This window comes from Sturnira hondurensis, unplaced genomic scaffold (genome assembly GCF_014824575.4).
Source record: "Sturnira hondurensis isolate 20B ecotype Veracruz unplaced genomic scaffold, ASM1482457v3 Scaffold0005220, whole genome shotgun sequence".
Classification (NCBI taxonomy): Eukaryota; Metazoa; Chordata; class Mammalia; order Chiroptera; family Phyllostomidae; genus Sturnira; species Sturnira hondurensis.
In genome coordinates this window covers 7,089,423-7,105,932 of record NW_028077851.1, presented here as the reverse complement: position 1 = coordinate 7,105,932, position 16,510 = coordinate 7,089,423, and the positions used below count along the sequence as shown (strand labels likewise).

General features: G+C 43.9%; 1 protein-coding gene across 1 annotated transcript in view; it reads right to left on the bottom strand.

Annotated features, from left to right (window-relative positions):
* FRMPD4 (FERM and PDZ domain containing 4) overlaps window positions 1-16,510 on the bottom strand; it is a 161,786-nt gene that overhangs the window by 14,247 nt on the left and 131,029 nt on the right. The window contains exons 7-12 of the mRNA XM_037046296.1: window positions 12,404-12,535; window positions 10,414-10,533; window positions 5,843-5,979; window positions 3,058-3,184; window positions 760-849; window positions 53-235 (exon numbers count right to left, since the gene is read on the bottom strand). Coding sequence (XP_036902191.1) covers window positions 53-235; window positions 760-849; window positions 3,058-3,184; window positions 5,843-5,979; window positions 10,414-10,533; window positions 12,404-12,535 — 789 coding nt within the window. The remainder of the gene's footprint in view (window positions 1-52; window positions 236-759; window positions 850-3,057; window positions 3,185-5,842; window positions 5,980-10,413; window positions 10,534-12,403; window positions 12,536-16,510) is intronic.

Genomic DNA, 16,510 nt, shown 5'->3' with positions numbered 1-16,510 from the left:
CACAAATGAGCTGTTCCAATCAAGGCCATGTGGCGACAGGCAAGAGACATACCTTCACATCCAGCACATGCAGCTCCACCCTCACCAAGTTTTCCTCCTCAGTAAACATCTCGATCCTGTTGACGTGGCTGAAGTCAGCTAAAAGGGCCACCAGATTGGTTTTGGTGTTTATGACGTGGCTTATGCCATATCGAGGCCCGACCAGGAGAGTCACTTCTGAGCGCTTTTCTGCCTGCTGAGAAAGGGACATTGGCAAAATATAAAAATACTAGACTTCCGAAGACCTGACGGAATGTTTTTGTAAACCTGCATTTTCTTTAGAAAGTATTTCTAGGCACTAAGTCACCCATTAGAAGAACCAGATATATGACTATATCGAGGCTCTGATAAATCAAACCTACTGTAGAAAGTAAATGTTATCATAGTATGTAGGTTCATACTTATCAGAGGTTAGAAATGAGACATAAACATCTGTTTAATGTGAAAGCAACTTCTGGCCCAATGATTTAAAGGAAGGCCATGGTCAGAATGTACCAGTTCTCTTGGTTCTTCCCATTTCATTTTTGAAGGCATTCTACAGTGGCGTTCTCTAGTGGAACATTTCTCTAGACTCGGGTGCAGTCGGTGAGAAATCAAGGCTGGAAACTATTCATAGCTGATGGGTTTTTGTCATCGAAAGTAGCACCTTAAAGACAAGCTATGCAGTGACATTTTGCAGGCCTCCATGGCTTCCCGGAGAAAGCAAGAAAAAGAAATTACCACTAATGTTGCTTTGAACACACGACCACCGTACAAACGAAGGTCACTGAGGAACTTGAGATAATGGACCTTGGCTTGCAGGGCGGAGAGCTGTGGAGAGAGAAGAAACCTGAGGTGTGAACTCCATTGAGAAAGGTGTGACTCTGTTCCTGCTGGACACCAGCTGCAAACAAGGGCAGACTGGAGGATGGCTCTACCCCCAGTGGGTGGGTGTGACAAGGACTCTTTAAGAGGAACGAAAAAAAATTGCTCTACATTTGGTGTTCTGATGAAGGGCCGCAACAGGACATTTGCATTCAAATTGTTTCATTTTGGGGGAATGTATGAGGCATTCATAAGCGCAGATACACCTGGCCAGTGATAGCAAGATGATACATTTTTCCACTGAAACATCCGCCTGGGGGGGATTTCGAGAGGCCAGCACTGTCCCCAAATGGCAATTAGAGACCAGGGCAGGCTGTGCACATTCTCCTGTCACACAGGAGACTTAACCTGTGTGCAGAGTTTGTGGGAGCCGTCTTGAAAACACACCTGCAACCTACACAAAGCCATTAAACAGGCTCTACATGCCCAGCTCAAGTTTCTTACGTTCTTCGCAAGTTTTTAGGGAAAAGGAACTTTCTGAGCTCTCATCACTAGGGAAATGTTAAAACTTGCTCTATTCACTCAACTCCAAGAATCTACGGAGGTTCCTGAATGATTTACAAATGACATTGTATCTAGATAAAATTTATCTTCATGAAGACTTAAATATATAGATTCTTACATCATAAAAAACTCCTTGATTTAAAAAAAAAAAGCCCAGAGTTCATACTGAATGTGCCAGGAATGTTCGTTGGGGGCTAAGAATTTCCAACAAGGCATAGACTCCAAGAAGCAGACTGGAAAACTGTTTTCAATGGCAGATGACTTGCCAACTCATTTGTTTACTACACCTAAGTACACTACCCTTTAGGTAACTGGGATTTGGGACTATTCATCCATCCAACTTCTTTTAAAAACCCAAAGCACTTTGCAAATCGATTTGAAAGCAAACCACTCATCCTCGGCTAGAAAGAATGACCTTTATAGAGAGTGATAGATGGGTAGATCAACCTAAGAACAGGTACACAAATTATAAAACCTGTGGGCCAGGCTTGAAAAAAATCCTACTAAGCTGATTGGAAAAAATTAGCTTTGGGCAATTTGGAACTGAAATTTTAAAAATCTTCATCCGTGGTGTCCTGCTCTATTTCCGTGAGCTGAATGTTTACAGAAACCGGAAGTGAGCCCAAGGTGTTGATAGCGTTTTGAACTTGATCATTTGTTTTAAAAAAGCCATGCGGTGAGGAGGGAATAGAAATAAGCCTGTCTTCGCCTATAAAAATGACTTAAAATCAGATCCTAAGACCAAAGAATTACCCACATAAACAGTGATTTGTGTTCCAGTCACACAAGTTTCTATGGCTAATATCAACTGGAAAATGTTCTTGGGTTTTGGACTGCCTCCAGGTTTATAGGTCCAGCGTTTTAAAGCTCCTTCTGATTCCTGAAACCCTTTGTTTTATTTTATCTGTGAACACAGTTCTTTATTTTGACCAACAGTATATTTTAAAATAGGCTTTGTGTTTCTTCTACTTGATGAAAAAAAAAAAGAAGAGAGACCGAGATTTTAACACTAACGATGGTGAATGACAGAAAGAATTTTGTCTTCCCTCCAAAAGTGAGATTGAATTCAGTGGTTGTCAACCATGGGTGATTTTATTCCCCAGGGCACGTGTCTGGAGACATTTTTGGTTGGGTAGAGGCCAGGGATGCTGCTAAACATGGCACAGTGCACAGGACAGCCCCTCCCCTTAACAAAGAATGATATGGCCCCAAAGGTCATTAGCACCGAGGCAGAGAACCCTGGTTTAATTAATGTGGCCTCTGGTCTGCAGGGACCCTTGCTGGCAGCTGCAGTTGAGCTGGTCTGATCTGAGTGTAAAGCGAGAGCTTGGATAGCCATGTGAAATTATCTTACGAATCTGCCCTCCGATCAGAGGTCAGGTCATGTTCTCCTGCATGCCCCTGTGAACCCACCCCCACATACAAAGAAGTCTACAGTTTGCAAGAAATAAATAGCTTTCCATAAGAATCCTTATTTTTCATTGGTCTTAGAAACATGTTCATAGTTTTTTTTTTTAAGGTTAGCATGTTACTGCTTCTGAAAATGTGGTGCTAAGTATTTTATCCATGCGCTAATTTTAAACATTAAAAAAAATGCATGCAAGCCTCTCTCTTTAAAATCCATTGTCTATTAAGATGCAAATGTGATACCTTTTTACCGGGTGGTACCAAGTTTTGATTTGCTTTGACAAGGTGTGAAAGTGCTTTCTTTATGTTCTTCTCCTTCATGCTTTGCAGCACAGCAGAGGGAAGAAAAGTCTCTAATCCCCACTCTTTTCTGCAATAAAGAGCATATTTTTAATTTCACATTCTTGTGATGATGAGTTATCTAAGACAAAATGGTGCCCTGATGTTTGGTGGAACAAATGAAAGCTTGGCGAGGGAGAGATAAGGAGACAAGTCCCCAGTTAGGGAAGCAACTTTTAATTTGCGCTCAGGAAACACTATTGGATCTTTAATACATAAGTTTGCCTTTTGAAAGAAACACATTGTTCGCTGTCCAGAGAGAATGCGAACAGGCATCTGGGACTAGTGGAAACTGATGAGACTTCATCCAATCCACCTTGAGTCTCTTAGAATTCACTCACATATCTGAGTTTGTATTTCCAACACCGATTCCTTTCTGTCCCTTTGCTCGTTCCCTTTTGTCACTTATCCCTGTCTGTGCACACTCTGTCTCTCTTCTCTGAGAAGGACAGATGCTACCCCTTCACGCCCCAAACCATTCTTCCCTCCCACTCTCCCTCATCAATGGCTACTTGCTTAGAAACACACAATTCTCTTTTTTCCCCCCAGCCAGTTAGGCTATCTAACTCCTTCCATCAACATTTCTTGCTTGGGGGAGGGCTGCTGCTGCTGTGAACTTGGGGTGGGGTCCATGACCCTTAAATATGCCTGCGACTGATAAAAAGGTACAAACATCTCATAGGTGTGAAGATATAAGAAAAACAAACAAACATAAAAAAATAAAAATTAAAACAAAAGAAAGAAAAACAAACAAACAAATAAATGGGACTGGGTTCATATATTTTTTCCAAGAGGCCATTTCCCTATGACTAGAGCCCTGCCCTAAGAAGCTTCCATATTTTGAGTTTTAGGAACTCTATCCTGATTGATCACATGCCTAGGCAGTGTCTTCTGAATTCTGTGAAGGACTTTGAGAAGGTCCTGGTTATTTCTCCTGCTCCAGATCCTCTCCGAAGAAGGGCAGGAAGACAGCCTCCTTCCACTTGACCATTTACGCTCTTCTTCACTAGTTCGGATGGTGGGTTTTTTTTTTGTAATCACCATTTTCCTCCTCTTCCTCAGGCTGTACTCATTATTTTTATCCATCATTTGGCATTCCTTAGGGGCTACCTTATAATTTTACTTTTATTATTTGAAATCATTATTTTTCATATCTTGCTATGATATCATTTGTGATCTGCTTGTTTTCATAAGCAGATCACAAATGATGGATGGTTAAGATTATAATTTATGCATTATATTTTCTATCACTCCAGTATGAATACCATATAAAATGCTCCGTGAGCATTTGTTGGGTGTATGAATGAAATTAAGGAGCGCATGATGATAGATGATACAAGATTCCTAGTCAAGCTAGCTCTCTCTGGAAGTTTTTGACTGTACCATATTCAGTCTGGTAAAGTGTGGGTCCCAAGAGTAGCAAGAGAAATGCATTTAGGTTGTCTGAAAATCACCTCGATTTTTGCAGACCACCTTTTCGAGTGCCAGCCATTGTCATCCATGCCCAAGAACTCAAAAAAGGGAAGTGGGTGAGGGTATGAATGTGTCTATCTGAATGTGAGACCTCTCTGTGGGCTGGCTCTCTCAGGCTACAGTCAGAGCACACTTGGGAAGAGAGAAAGAGATCAACCATCTGTGAAAAGGAGTGGACTGGGACCCAGCACTCTGGAATTTAGAGTCTTTCCAGGCAGCACATGGGGTTGCAAGGCGGGATTTCAATGAGCTTGTATGCCTCTTAGAGGTAGTAATGGAGAGGACCCTAAGGCTTTTAGCGTTAGGTGGAGACGTGCCTTCAGCCCTGCCATGAACTTTGGAATATGTGTGTTCCTTTGTCTTAGCATTAGAGCTGCCAGGATTAAGGAGGTATGGCTGCTTTAGGGTATGGAATCACCTGCCCACAGGGGGCACACAGACTGGGCAACAGAGGTGCTCTTTTCAGGGATGGACCCTTAAATAGACTCATCAACTGACAGCAACACAAACTGCTATTTTTCTAAGAAGAGGGCATCTTCTCCGGACAAAGAGGCAGCATCCTGATGTACTCAGCAAGACCAGACAGTCACAGTGCCCGAACATCAGTTCCTTACGGCAAATACCATCCTCCCCAGCTGTGACTTAGAGCATTGCTTTTCATGTCGCATTTTCCTCACGTAAAAGGAATCTCGGGTTATACAGACCACTTTCAAATACAGGTGCTTCAAGTGATCACACAAACTAATAGCTCAATGTGGAGTCTCACTGCCTGGGTTCGAATCCTGCCCCCTCTGATAAATAGTCGGTGTGACTTGAGTAAATTACTTACCCATTCTGTGCCTCGTTTGGCTCTTCTATAAAATGGAGCTAAAATTCTACTGATCTCATAGGGACGTTGTGAAAATTAAACAGTTTAATGTCTAAAAAGCACTGAGACCAAAGCTTGGCTTGGAACCAAGTCTGTTTAGGAGTTTAAAAAGGTGTGTTTCAATTTAAATATGACTCTCATTTGAACCACAATTCTCTAAATGTGAATTACATAAGAGTGGATGTCTTCCACCAAAAATGAACATGCCTATCCATATATTTTCCCCATGTGTAACAAATGGACTGCCACAAGGATCAATTTTGGAAATAAAGATATAGATAAAAAATACAGTTGGTTGTTAAGGGGACGGCAACCTCGTCCCTGAAGTGGCTCCCAGTAAACACTTACTCGATGTATTTGAGGGAGATTTTCTGCGTTTGCTTGGTGGTAACGGTTGCGATGTACATTTGCAAGGCCGCCAGCCGAAGGGCTATGTCATATTTCAGCTCGGGTCCAAATCGCTCCTGTACGACGTCGTTACAACTCTGCAAAGAGACCAGCAGAGGGCGCAGCTTGTCAAAGAACGGGCCACAAGGCATTGCCTGCTGGAGCAGGTGACTGCACCCCCTCACCCCGCTTCAAAGACAAGGAGGCTAAATGTGGAAACAGTTGCACCGCGCAGTTTGGAACCGAGTCAATATTTAATTGCACTCGCAAACATAGAGACCACGCAAAACATTTAACATCAATCGACAAGCAAGCTGCTATTTAAATATTTAGCTTTTTGTAAAAATAATTAGGAATTAAGGTATGGAATTTCAAAACACAGGTGGTGCGATGGAACAGGCAGACCTGAGAGAGCAAGGCGACTTCCAGAGTTAGGCTGCTGGGATTGGAGTCCTGGGTTTAAATCCTGTTCTTCCACCTAACAGGGGCATGAGCTTGGACAAGTTTCTTAATTGCCCTGTACCTCACTTTCTCCTTCTGTAAAGCAGGGTTAGTTCTGTTTCCTATTCACAGGGTTGTTGTCAGGAGGAAATGAGCTAGACGTGTAAAGCCCTTAGAACTCTAGCTGTAGACTAGAAAGCACTCGTGCGTGCTAACAATCATCATCCTCTTCCTCTGCGTTATCAATTGTTATCATTTAGGGCAGGTTCCGGGAGGCAGAGCACTTGGCCAGGTGATGGAAAGCAGCTGGGTTGGATTAAAGCCCACCTGCTTCGGGGTCCCAGCTGGGCCCCCGACTATCTATGTACGCAACTTGGACCAGTTTATTTTCTCCTGCAGCCCCAGGCAGCTCACCTGTGTGACGGGGATTTGCACTGCGCACCCGACAGTAGCAGTGGCGGCTGTGCTGAGATGCCCAGCCCACGCCTGCTCACAGCGCCCTGGTGAACTCAGGAAAGGGGGTTATTGAAATCCTTAGCCCGTCCTAATAGTGACGGCCCCCACTGTCACAATGGCGGAGGCATCCAATCTCTCCGTCTCAGTTTGTTCATCTGTGAAAGGGAGCCACCTACAAGGGTTCCCAGTGATGCTCCCTCACCCGGTTTGGGAAGAGCATCATACTGAAGAGCGTCTGAGAGGATGTTGTAAAGTGCAACATCCTACATGACCGTAAGAGATTGGGTTGAGGATGGCATTCTCCTCGCTCATTAAGAGCAAAGGCTGAGCCAAAAGTCAAGGGAAGTGCAGCGCTGCCTAAGTGCATTCCGCAGGTGTGCTTCTTCAGTTTCGTTCTGGGAAACCAGACTTTTGGGCTAGAAAATACAACATTGTAGCCTCTTTCTCCCTTTCTTATTCTTTACCTTGTCCCAAGATGATTTCAAGTGGAAAACTCTATCAGGATGTGTTTGCCTCCTTTCCAAGTGTATTGACTTTACTAAATGGGAGCCTGTATCCCAGCATGGTTTTTGCACACAATGTTTACCCTTCAAATACTCATCCCCGCTGCACCAGTGCTGAGTGATATACCTCCTGTCCACATGCCCTGAGTGTGTGCCTCTCAGCCCATCTCTTCACCCCTGGGAGTGAGGTCATTCTCTCCCACTTCCACCCTATCGTCTTCCAACTCTGCTTCCCCTTAAAACCTTACATCTATCAGGCTTGTGCAGCACTGCCTGTTGGAGGTGGGTTGGACATGAGGTGGGAGGCAGCGAACACAGGCCCTGAGAGCAATTGCAGGCTGCCATTTGGTTTTGCTAGTCTTGGGTTTCACAGTTATTTCCAAGCACCCAGGGTTGTCCATAATGGAGCACCACAGGGTTTAGGGCCCACCTAGGGTCATTTTGTAGAGTCTCATGAGGTTTGAGGGTGAGGGAGCCACTTAGCAGGGCCAGACCATAATAACAGAGTCAGCTTTTTCCTAAGTCACCTTCTTCTATGGCTCCTATTGCATAATGGATTTGAAATAGGATTTTAGCCCAGTATTTAGAGATAAAAGCTTGAGGTTCGATCCTTAGGCTCTGTCAACCACTAATCAAATGGCCTTGGACATGGCATTTTGTCTCTCTTTAGTCTCCTTTTTCTTATATGAAAAATGGGCTAAAAGCAGTTAACTCATGGTTGCTGGGATACTTGTAAGGATGCTTCATAAAATGTAATGTGCTTTACACAGGTGAGTCATCACTCTTACTTCTAAGAGCTGCAACTACAACTGTTTTTTTCCCATCCCAATTATATCCCCATCTGTGTGTGTGTGTGTGTGTGTGTGTGTGTGTGTCCTATATTTTAACCAGACTGCTGGGTGAATTTTTTCAAGGTCATTAGCCACTTAATTACATTATATATAATGTGGCTACACATAATTAGTTAACACTGCTCCTGGAGAGTTAGTGTGAAGTCTGACTTACATATTTTGGTGCTAATCATTCTTTTATTACCTTCAGGTACATTACTTACAATATAGTTACACAAGCAAATGGTGATCATTGTTCTGCTAACTGAAGGTTCACAACACACCCACATAAGTTCTGCAAAAAGTTCATTGATAATGAATACCATATTTTTTAGACTATACAACGCGCCCCCCCCCCCATTTGGGAGGAATAATGGTTGTTCATGCTGCTGTTGAGTTCTGTTTACATTTACATTGGTGAAATACTAAGTTATTTATGTTATTAAATATTTTACTACATTCTTTTGCTTCAAATGTTTTCCCCCATTTTCCTCTAAAACCTAAGTGAATCTTATGGTCCAAAAGATACAGTATGTTAGATGTTAAAAAGGAAACTGACACTGCTAAAGTGTTTCAAGACATTCTATAGCTTCAGGTATTGCCCTGTTTAGTTCCGTATTTTGCCATGTATAATGCACACATTTTTGTCCACATTTTTGAGGGGGAAAAAAGATGCACAGTATACATGGCCATAATAATCCTCTGTATAATGCGCACAAAAATGTGGTGCACATTATATATGGCAGAATACGGTAAGTGGTGTAACAATCTTTTTCTTAATGGATACTGGACAGGTAAATGTCTGCATGGCTCATTATAATTATGAAGTACAACAGTCTGGATTATTAGGGTTTACTGTTATTACACATGCCAAAATCTGGAAAAATTCCTCGTAGTCTGGTAATGACTAGGAGATTAATAGCTATTATTATCACTGTTGAAAACTGTCTTCCTCACCATGGCCTGTGTAGCCAATGGCTACCGTCCTCATTAGAAACCCAGTAGGCTGAATTGATTTTTGTTTTTTTAATGTGGTCTATATTGCTTCTGCTTGCTCTTTTGTTTTCTAGGCTAATGTTATTGCATCTTTTTAGTACTTTCAAACCAACATGGGCCCATAGCACCATCTGCAGATTCACTGACTTCTGTTAGACAGATGCTGCTTTAGACATAGTACACATTCTCTGTGACAGAAGGTGCCGTGAAGCAGAGGGTGTGAATGCAAGCCATTCTCGGTGGAAGATATATAAGATGACAGTAGCTTAATTTTAGTTTCTATCACTGTCTGCACATGGCTTCCCACTGCCCCCTTTCCCTGTCTCCCACTACCCATTGAAGAGGTGGCTACTTCGTCGCTCATGCAACACCCAAGCAAGAACCCTGGTCTCGGGGCAAGAACCCTGAGACAGGTGTTACCGTGCTCAGGACAATTCCAAGGTATAAAAGACATGTCTTTTATGTCAAGAATGAACTGCATTACATTTGTGCAAACATACCTTCTCCAGAACCGTGCTTAGCAATACTCCCTAAGTAGCATTAGCAATAGTACTTAAGAGGTCTCCCCTTCCCAAGGCAACCATTAAAGGGACAAAGTGGCCTTATGGGCCTCCTGATATGATGCATTGAAGAATGCACCAAGTCACTCACATTGCTCGGCTCACAAGGCAGAACCTCAATCCGATCAGGAAGAAACATCCGAGAAACCCAAATCGAGAGATTTCCACAAAGTAACTGATCAGTACTCCTCATAACGTGTCACTTGCAGGAGACTAAAGTGATATGACAACTCAATGCAAAATGGGAACCTGGAGTGGATCCTGCTCTAGAAAAAGAACTGACATAAAGGACATTTCGGGAGACAAGTGGCAACGTGTCCATATGGACTACAGATGAGATCATGGAAATGAACTGGTGCTGAGTTTCCTGAGTTTGTTAACTGCACAATGATTCTAAGAAAATGTCCTTGATACCAGAAGATACACACCGCAGCACTTAGGGGTAAATGAGCATGATTTTGGTCCCTGACATTCATATGGTTTGGAAACAGTGTGTGTGTCAGGGAGAGGAAAGACGCACAGACACGAAAGATGAAGTAAATGTGCTCACATGCGAAGAATGGGTGAATCGGGTTGCAGGATATCAAAGAGATCATTTACTACGCTTGCCACTTTTTCGTAACTATGAAGTTATTTCAAAATCCAAAGTAAAAAAGACACCATGGAATTATTTAGAAAGCATTGACATTGGGGTAGAGTGGGGCAAACACTTAATTTACCCCAAACATTCTTATAGCATGGCGTACCTGGACGTAGAGATACTCGAAAGCAACTGGATCTCTCCTTAACAGGTCGATTGGATCCTTGGGGACAAAGCTAATTCGGAAAAGACACCTCATCTTATGGGAGCTGGGCCGCTGCGTGACCTGGAAGAGCAGACCGATTACAAGAATACTCAGTGGTGACCGAGAGACAGCTGAGTGACACAGAAGCAAAGGCAACTTTCTTTGGGCATCGAGGAAAGAAATGGTTGAGGCTCTTAATATTTGCCTTATGTACTCATTCCCTGAAAACTGCCCCGACCTGGTGACTTAGGCTGAGTTCCCTTGAAGCAGACCCTGGCAGGAGAGACTAAGGAACTGCTCCCAGGAGAAGCCAGCATGGAGGCAGGGCAAGTGGGGCTGGCAGGGGAGGATGCTGAGCAAGTACATGGTACCAAGCGGGGCTCAGCCCACAGCCTGTCCCTCAGAGGACTCTGCAGGGTAACCTACACCACAGAGCCGAGAGACCTGAGCCAAAGAAGTGCAGACAAGCGCTTGGCTTCTGGCTGTCCCAGGGGCATGTGACTTTCCGGGATGGACAGAACATGCACTCAGCGTCTGAGAGTGCTTCTGAGGGTGATGGGCGTTGTTCAGTACACCAAAGCTAGGGTGGGGTGGGAGCTACAAAAGGGGGCGAAGTTTTGATATACCGTGACACTGCTCAAATTGGACGAAGTTGTGTAGAATACAGTCCAGGATCCTCAGGTTAAGTTAAGGGCCATGGTGCCAGCACAGCATGTGCCAACTACTAGGTGCCAGTTTAACTCCTTTTGTAATAAAATGGAGTCAGTAAGTAGTAGGTGCTTAGTACAGAGTTGAATGACTGAAAACACACTGGACTCTGAGTAAGTGGGTAAAAGCTCTCCAATGTCCCCAAAGAGGCCAACATGATGAAATGCAGGCCATTGTAGTACGAGCCAGCATGGCTGTCCTGCTTGCAGTTTTTTGTGCTTGTATGTACTTTTTAACGCACAAAGATGCAGTTTCATGGACTTGTAACTACTTTTATGCAGGGGACAAACCTCAAAAAACAAAAATGTTTGTGAACTGCAATTGAGAAATTCAAAATAATTATAGCAATAGCTTTATTGAGCTCCATGGTGTGCGCGTGTCTATATGCTTGTAGTTTACATGGCTAACTTCATTGAGTAGAAGAATTTCGATGGGAAAGCACACCCTGCTTTGAAAGGTACACTGGGCAGGATCGCAAAGCAGTGTGGACCCGTGAGACTGAGGGCTGTGGGCTGCTCAGCCCCGGCTGATGGTGAAGGAAAGCAGGAAGGAGGAAATAGGAACCCAACAGCCTAGCCCTCTCCCCACTGACCTCTCCTACATGAGAGGAACTGGTTGAGATCCCTTAGACAGCCAACAAAGACCCTGCTGTGTGGAATTACAAGAGAAGTCAGGGCACAGTGCTGAGTTCAACCGACAAGCAGCTTACTTGTCCCCCCCAGAGAACAGATGGGAGTGGCATGTTGAGAATCAGGAGTTGGGACACATTGGCGGATCCCATATTTACAGTGGGCAGGACTGGGCCAGGGATTTCAGGCTCCTGAAAGTAGTCTGAAGTGTACGCCCGTAACTTCCCACGACTAACGTGATTTTGCCTTAATATAAATAATCTTGGAAACCATTGCCTTTTAATGGTTTCAAGAGATCAATTATGAAAACAGGTGAACAACTCATTATAATGACATAAAATATCACTCTACAGAGTCACATTCTTGAAGCGTGGCTGCTGCGGCTCTGAATGATAAATCTGTTTCTGAGACCAACCGACAGTCTGTGAAAAATTGACAAAAAGGGAAACATCACCTTGAGGTGTAAAATCCATTATTAATGCCAGCGCTCCCTTTAGCAGGGCTACCCAGCGAGGCAGCAAACACATTTGCAGGGTTCCAGGCTGGGGGCATTCCAGGGCCGGGCAGCCTCTGCTCGCGGCAGCAGCTCAAGTGATCAGGGTCCTCTCGCTCACCTGAGTCAGGGTCTCCTGTTCATGCAGCAACAGCAGCTTGGTCCCGGCCCCTTCTGTCCTCTGCTCCAGCATGAGGGAGAAGTGTTCGATGCCTTTGATGGAGAGCTTCTCTTGAAGAGTTAAGATGACGTCCTTAGAGAGGAAACGTTGCCAAGATGTAATTGAAACCAAAGGAGCTCCCCTGGGGCATCTGCCAGGACTGAGAAGTGCTGCCCAGATAGACTTCAGATCCGTAGGTGTTATCCTCTGATTGGTTCTGAAGCTTGATGCTCCAAAAACCCAAAAAGACCCAGAAACGAGGCCTCCTTTTTTACTCTTTTCCTGGCCTATGCCACCCCAAATCTTTTGGGGGCTCAGAAAGAGGCAACACGGTGAATAATGGGGGGAGGTGCTTACCTATCACCTAAGGTTTTAATGCAGAAAGGTGATGACTAGATTGTGCAGTGTGGTCCATTCGGCTCTCCTATTTTCTAAATAGGATGGTAATTAAACCACCTCTGAAAGTGGTCTACCCCAAGGGTCAGCAAAATAATGCCTATGTGCTAAATCCGGCCCACCACATATTTGTGTGAATAAAGTTTTATCGGCACACAGTCACACCTATCTGTTTATGTGTCATCTCTGGCAGCTTCCCTGCTCTGGATCAGCTGAGTTGAGTAGTTACAAGAGACAGAGTGCCCTTTGAAACGTACAGTTCTCGCTATCTGCCCTTTGCAGAAAAAGCCTGGTAACCTCTAGCCTACTGTTTTATAAGGTGGTAAGGCCTGTGGGCTCTGAAAATAGTCTGGTTTCTAATCCCAGCTGTACCACATATTAGCTGCACAGCGTAGGGCAAGTTGTTTAACCTCTAAGTATCTTAGTGTCTCTGTCTGTAAACTGGGGATAGTACTAATACTTGCCTCAGAATACATATAAAGACTTAACAAGTTCAAACACAGAAAGCGTCTATTACAGCATAGTCTGGCATGAGTTAGGGCACTCTAACAATATGCATACATTAGCTGTTCGTTTAAATCTCTGGGGAAGGTAGAATGAGCAAGCTTCATCAGCAATCCTTTAAAGGACTCAACATCTGTGATCAGAAAGGCGTTCCATACACAAACACATGTTCCCCAGAATGCAAAGCCGTAATGTCCTCCACCATTACTTCTCTCATGTACTTGAAAAGCATCAATGATCTCTCTTCAAGATAATTTATGCTTATGCGCTAAACATCCCATACAGCACTGAGTGATATTCAGTTGGGGTAATTTCCCCCCACAGCCAACACTTGGCAACCTGTGGAGATATTATTTTTGGTTGTCACAACAGCATTGGGGATGCTAGGCACGGGGAGATGCTACTCAGTATCCTGCAATGTATAAGAGAGCCCCGGCAACACCGAATTATCTGGTCCAAAGTATCAACAATGCCAAGATAGAGAAACCCTGCCACACGTTGAGTTGTTTGTTAATTTTCTGATCTTTCCAATGTTTTGATTGTTCACTGTGGACTTCTTTCAATGTCTTCAGGCCCCGTTAAAACAAAGAACCCCACACCTATCCACCCCCCAAATAATCATTCAACAGAAATGCCTTGACTATATTGAATTTCATAAAAAAACTTCCCATTGCAGAATTCTTTGGTCAAGGCCCAGGGAAGAGAAAACAAGATTAGTGTTTGTGTAAAAACACATACTTTCTAAAACCTCTTGAATCGCCAGGCAGGACGCTGGAAAATCAATAGCAACACTTTGTTCCTATTGCGACTCTGCAGCAAGATTTTGGGCGATTTTTATTAAACAGTGCCACATACCTTTCATAACTATACTATTTCCATTTTATGCCTACCAGCCCGCATCTAGTGTGATAATAAGGCTGTTAGGTACAAGATCACTACAATTCCATGGGAACTTTTTGCATTGCTTCCTGTCTTGTCATTGTCGCTGCCATCTTCAGGGAAATGGAACTTAGTCTAGGGTGCATTCCTGCCATAAAGAGGGCAGAGGGGATTACACAACAGGAATCAGTCTCTACTGAATTCAGATTTATTTCTGTTCAAAAAGGCATTCAAGTCTTTACTGAGATCTTTGGGTGGGGGAGGGGTACAGTGACAAGAAGCTTTTCTGACCAGTTGATGTCAACAGAGTAAGGCCTTCGCATCTGAGAGATCTGGAATAATGCAATTCTATAGGTTACGTCAGGGGTCTGCAAACTATGGTTCGTGGGTCGAATCTGGCCACACCCATCCATTTATACAGTGTCTATGTAGTAAACAAATTCAGTCATCTAAAGAAAGGTTTGTCTCTTTACTCTTGGCTTTTGGGAGGTAACTCTTATAACCGTGGAATGTTTTGCCTCAAAGGAGCAGCTTGGTTGACCTGGGGATCTGGGACCACACCAGAGAGTCCATGCTAACAATGTCACTTATGCTGGGGATCTTGGGCCATGTGGTATCAACTGGAGCTCTGGAGGGGCTGGATACTGAAGTCAGCCACACAGGTGGTCAACTGTGTCTGTGGAACCAGCCAGCAATGGAAACCGCACACCAAGGCTCAGGTGAGCTTCCCTGGTTGCGGGGACCCTGTGCATGTGGTCACACACCAGTGCCCGGAGGAAACCCTGCACGACGCCACTGGGAGGGGATGAGTGCAAGCTCTATGCCCAATCTCTGTTGCCCTATACCCGTTTTCCTATTGTTGATTTCAGTTTGTATCCTTTCGCTGTAATAAGCGGTAACTGTGAGCATAACAATTTGCGGAGTTCTGTGAGGCCTTCCAGTGCAATACTGAACCTAAGAGTGGTGTTAAGGAGCCCCTGAGCCCACCTTTCTATGGCTGCTGTCCCGACACAAGAGGAGAGATGGGTCATGGCAACAGCAATCAAATGTCCCACAAAGGCCTAAAATATTTACTCTCGAGGCCCTTCCAGAGAAGGTTTGCCAACCCCTAGGTCAGTTGATCAATAATTAGAATAACATCTCATTGTCCATCGATTTTGAGTAGGAATAAAGGAAAGGCCTTTTTAAGTCATCACCATTTAAACTTAGCCGTCTTGTCTGAAGGAAGTTCATATCACATCTGGAATGATTTAAGGATGAGTTAAATGCTCTATCATCCATTTACTCTTATTGTCTGCTCTATTACCTGCTAAATCGCTACCTATTTAAAGCAATGCCAAACAAGCTGCTTGCTGGTATAACGGTAATAAGAACGCAGTGAGTGGGCCTTGCAGAAACACTTGCACTCGTAAGATTTATGCTGATTAATTAAAAAAACTGAGAATTAGGGCATGACTATTAATAGACATTTTAAACACACAGTTGATATTCTCCTGATACATTACTGTATAGAACGTCACTGGGTACTTTTTTATTTTACCTCAATAAAATGGCATTTGAAGAAAGCCTATTTTATGTTGATGGAGCATTAGGGAGCAATCAATTTCTGAATGTGATTTTGTTCAATAAAAAAAAGAGTCTGTAGCGTTTTTTTTTTTTCCACAGGAAGGAAGCACGGGGAGAAAAACTGGCATGTTTTGTTTGAATCCCCATTATGCAAACTCACCCGTGACTCTGAAATACAGTAGTTGCCCCTTATCTGCAGTTTCACTTTCCACGGTTTCAATTACCTGCAGTCAACTGCAGTCCCGAAGTATTAAATGGAAAATTGCACAAACAAGGAATCTATAAGTATTAAACGGCATGCTGTTCTGAGCAGTGGGATGAAATCTCGCTCCATGCCACTTGGGATGTGACTCATCCCTTTGTCTGGTGTCTCCACACTGTACACCCTCCACTTGTTAGTCCCTTAGCAGCCGTCTCAGTTATCACATTGGCCATGGAAGTGACACGGTGCTTGTGTTCCAGCCAGCCTTATTTTACTTCATAATGGCCACAAAGCACAAGAGCAGTGATCCTGGCACTTCAGAGAGGCCAAAGGGCAGTCAGGAAGAGCTTCTTTTCAGTGAAAAAGTGGGCAAGTATAGGAAAAGACATAGTACATATAGAGCTCGTTCCCATCTGCAGTCTCGGCATCCACTGGGGGGTCTTTGAAGGTATCCCCCGTGAATAAGGGGGAGACTACTGTAATTGAATTGCTTTGTGACCCTTTGTTTTCACCTCTTCTTC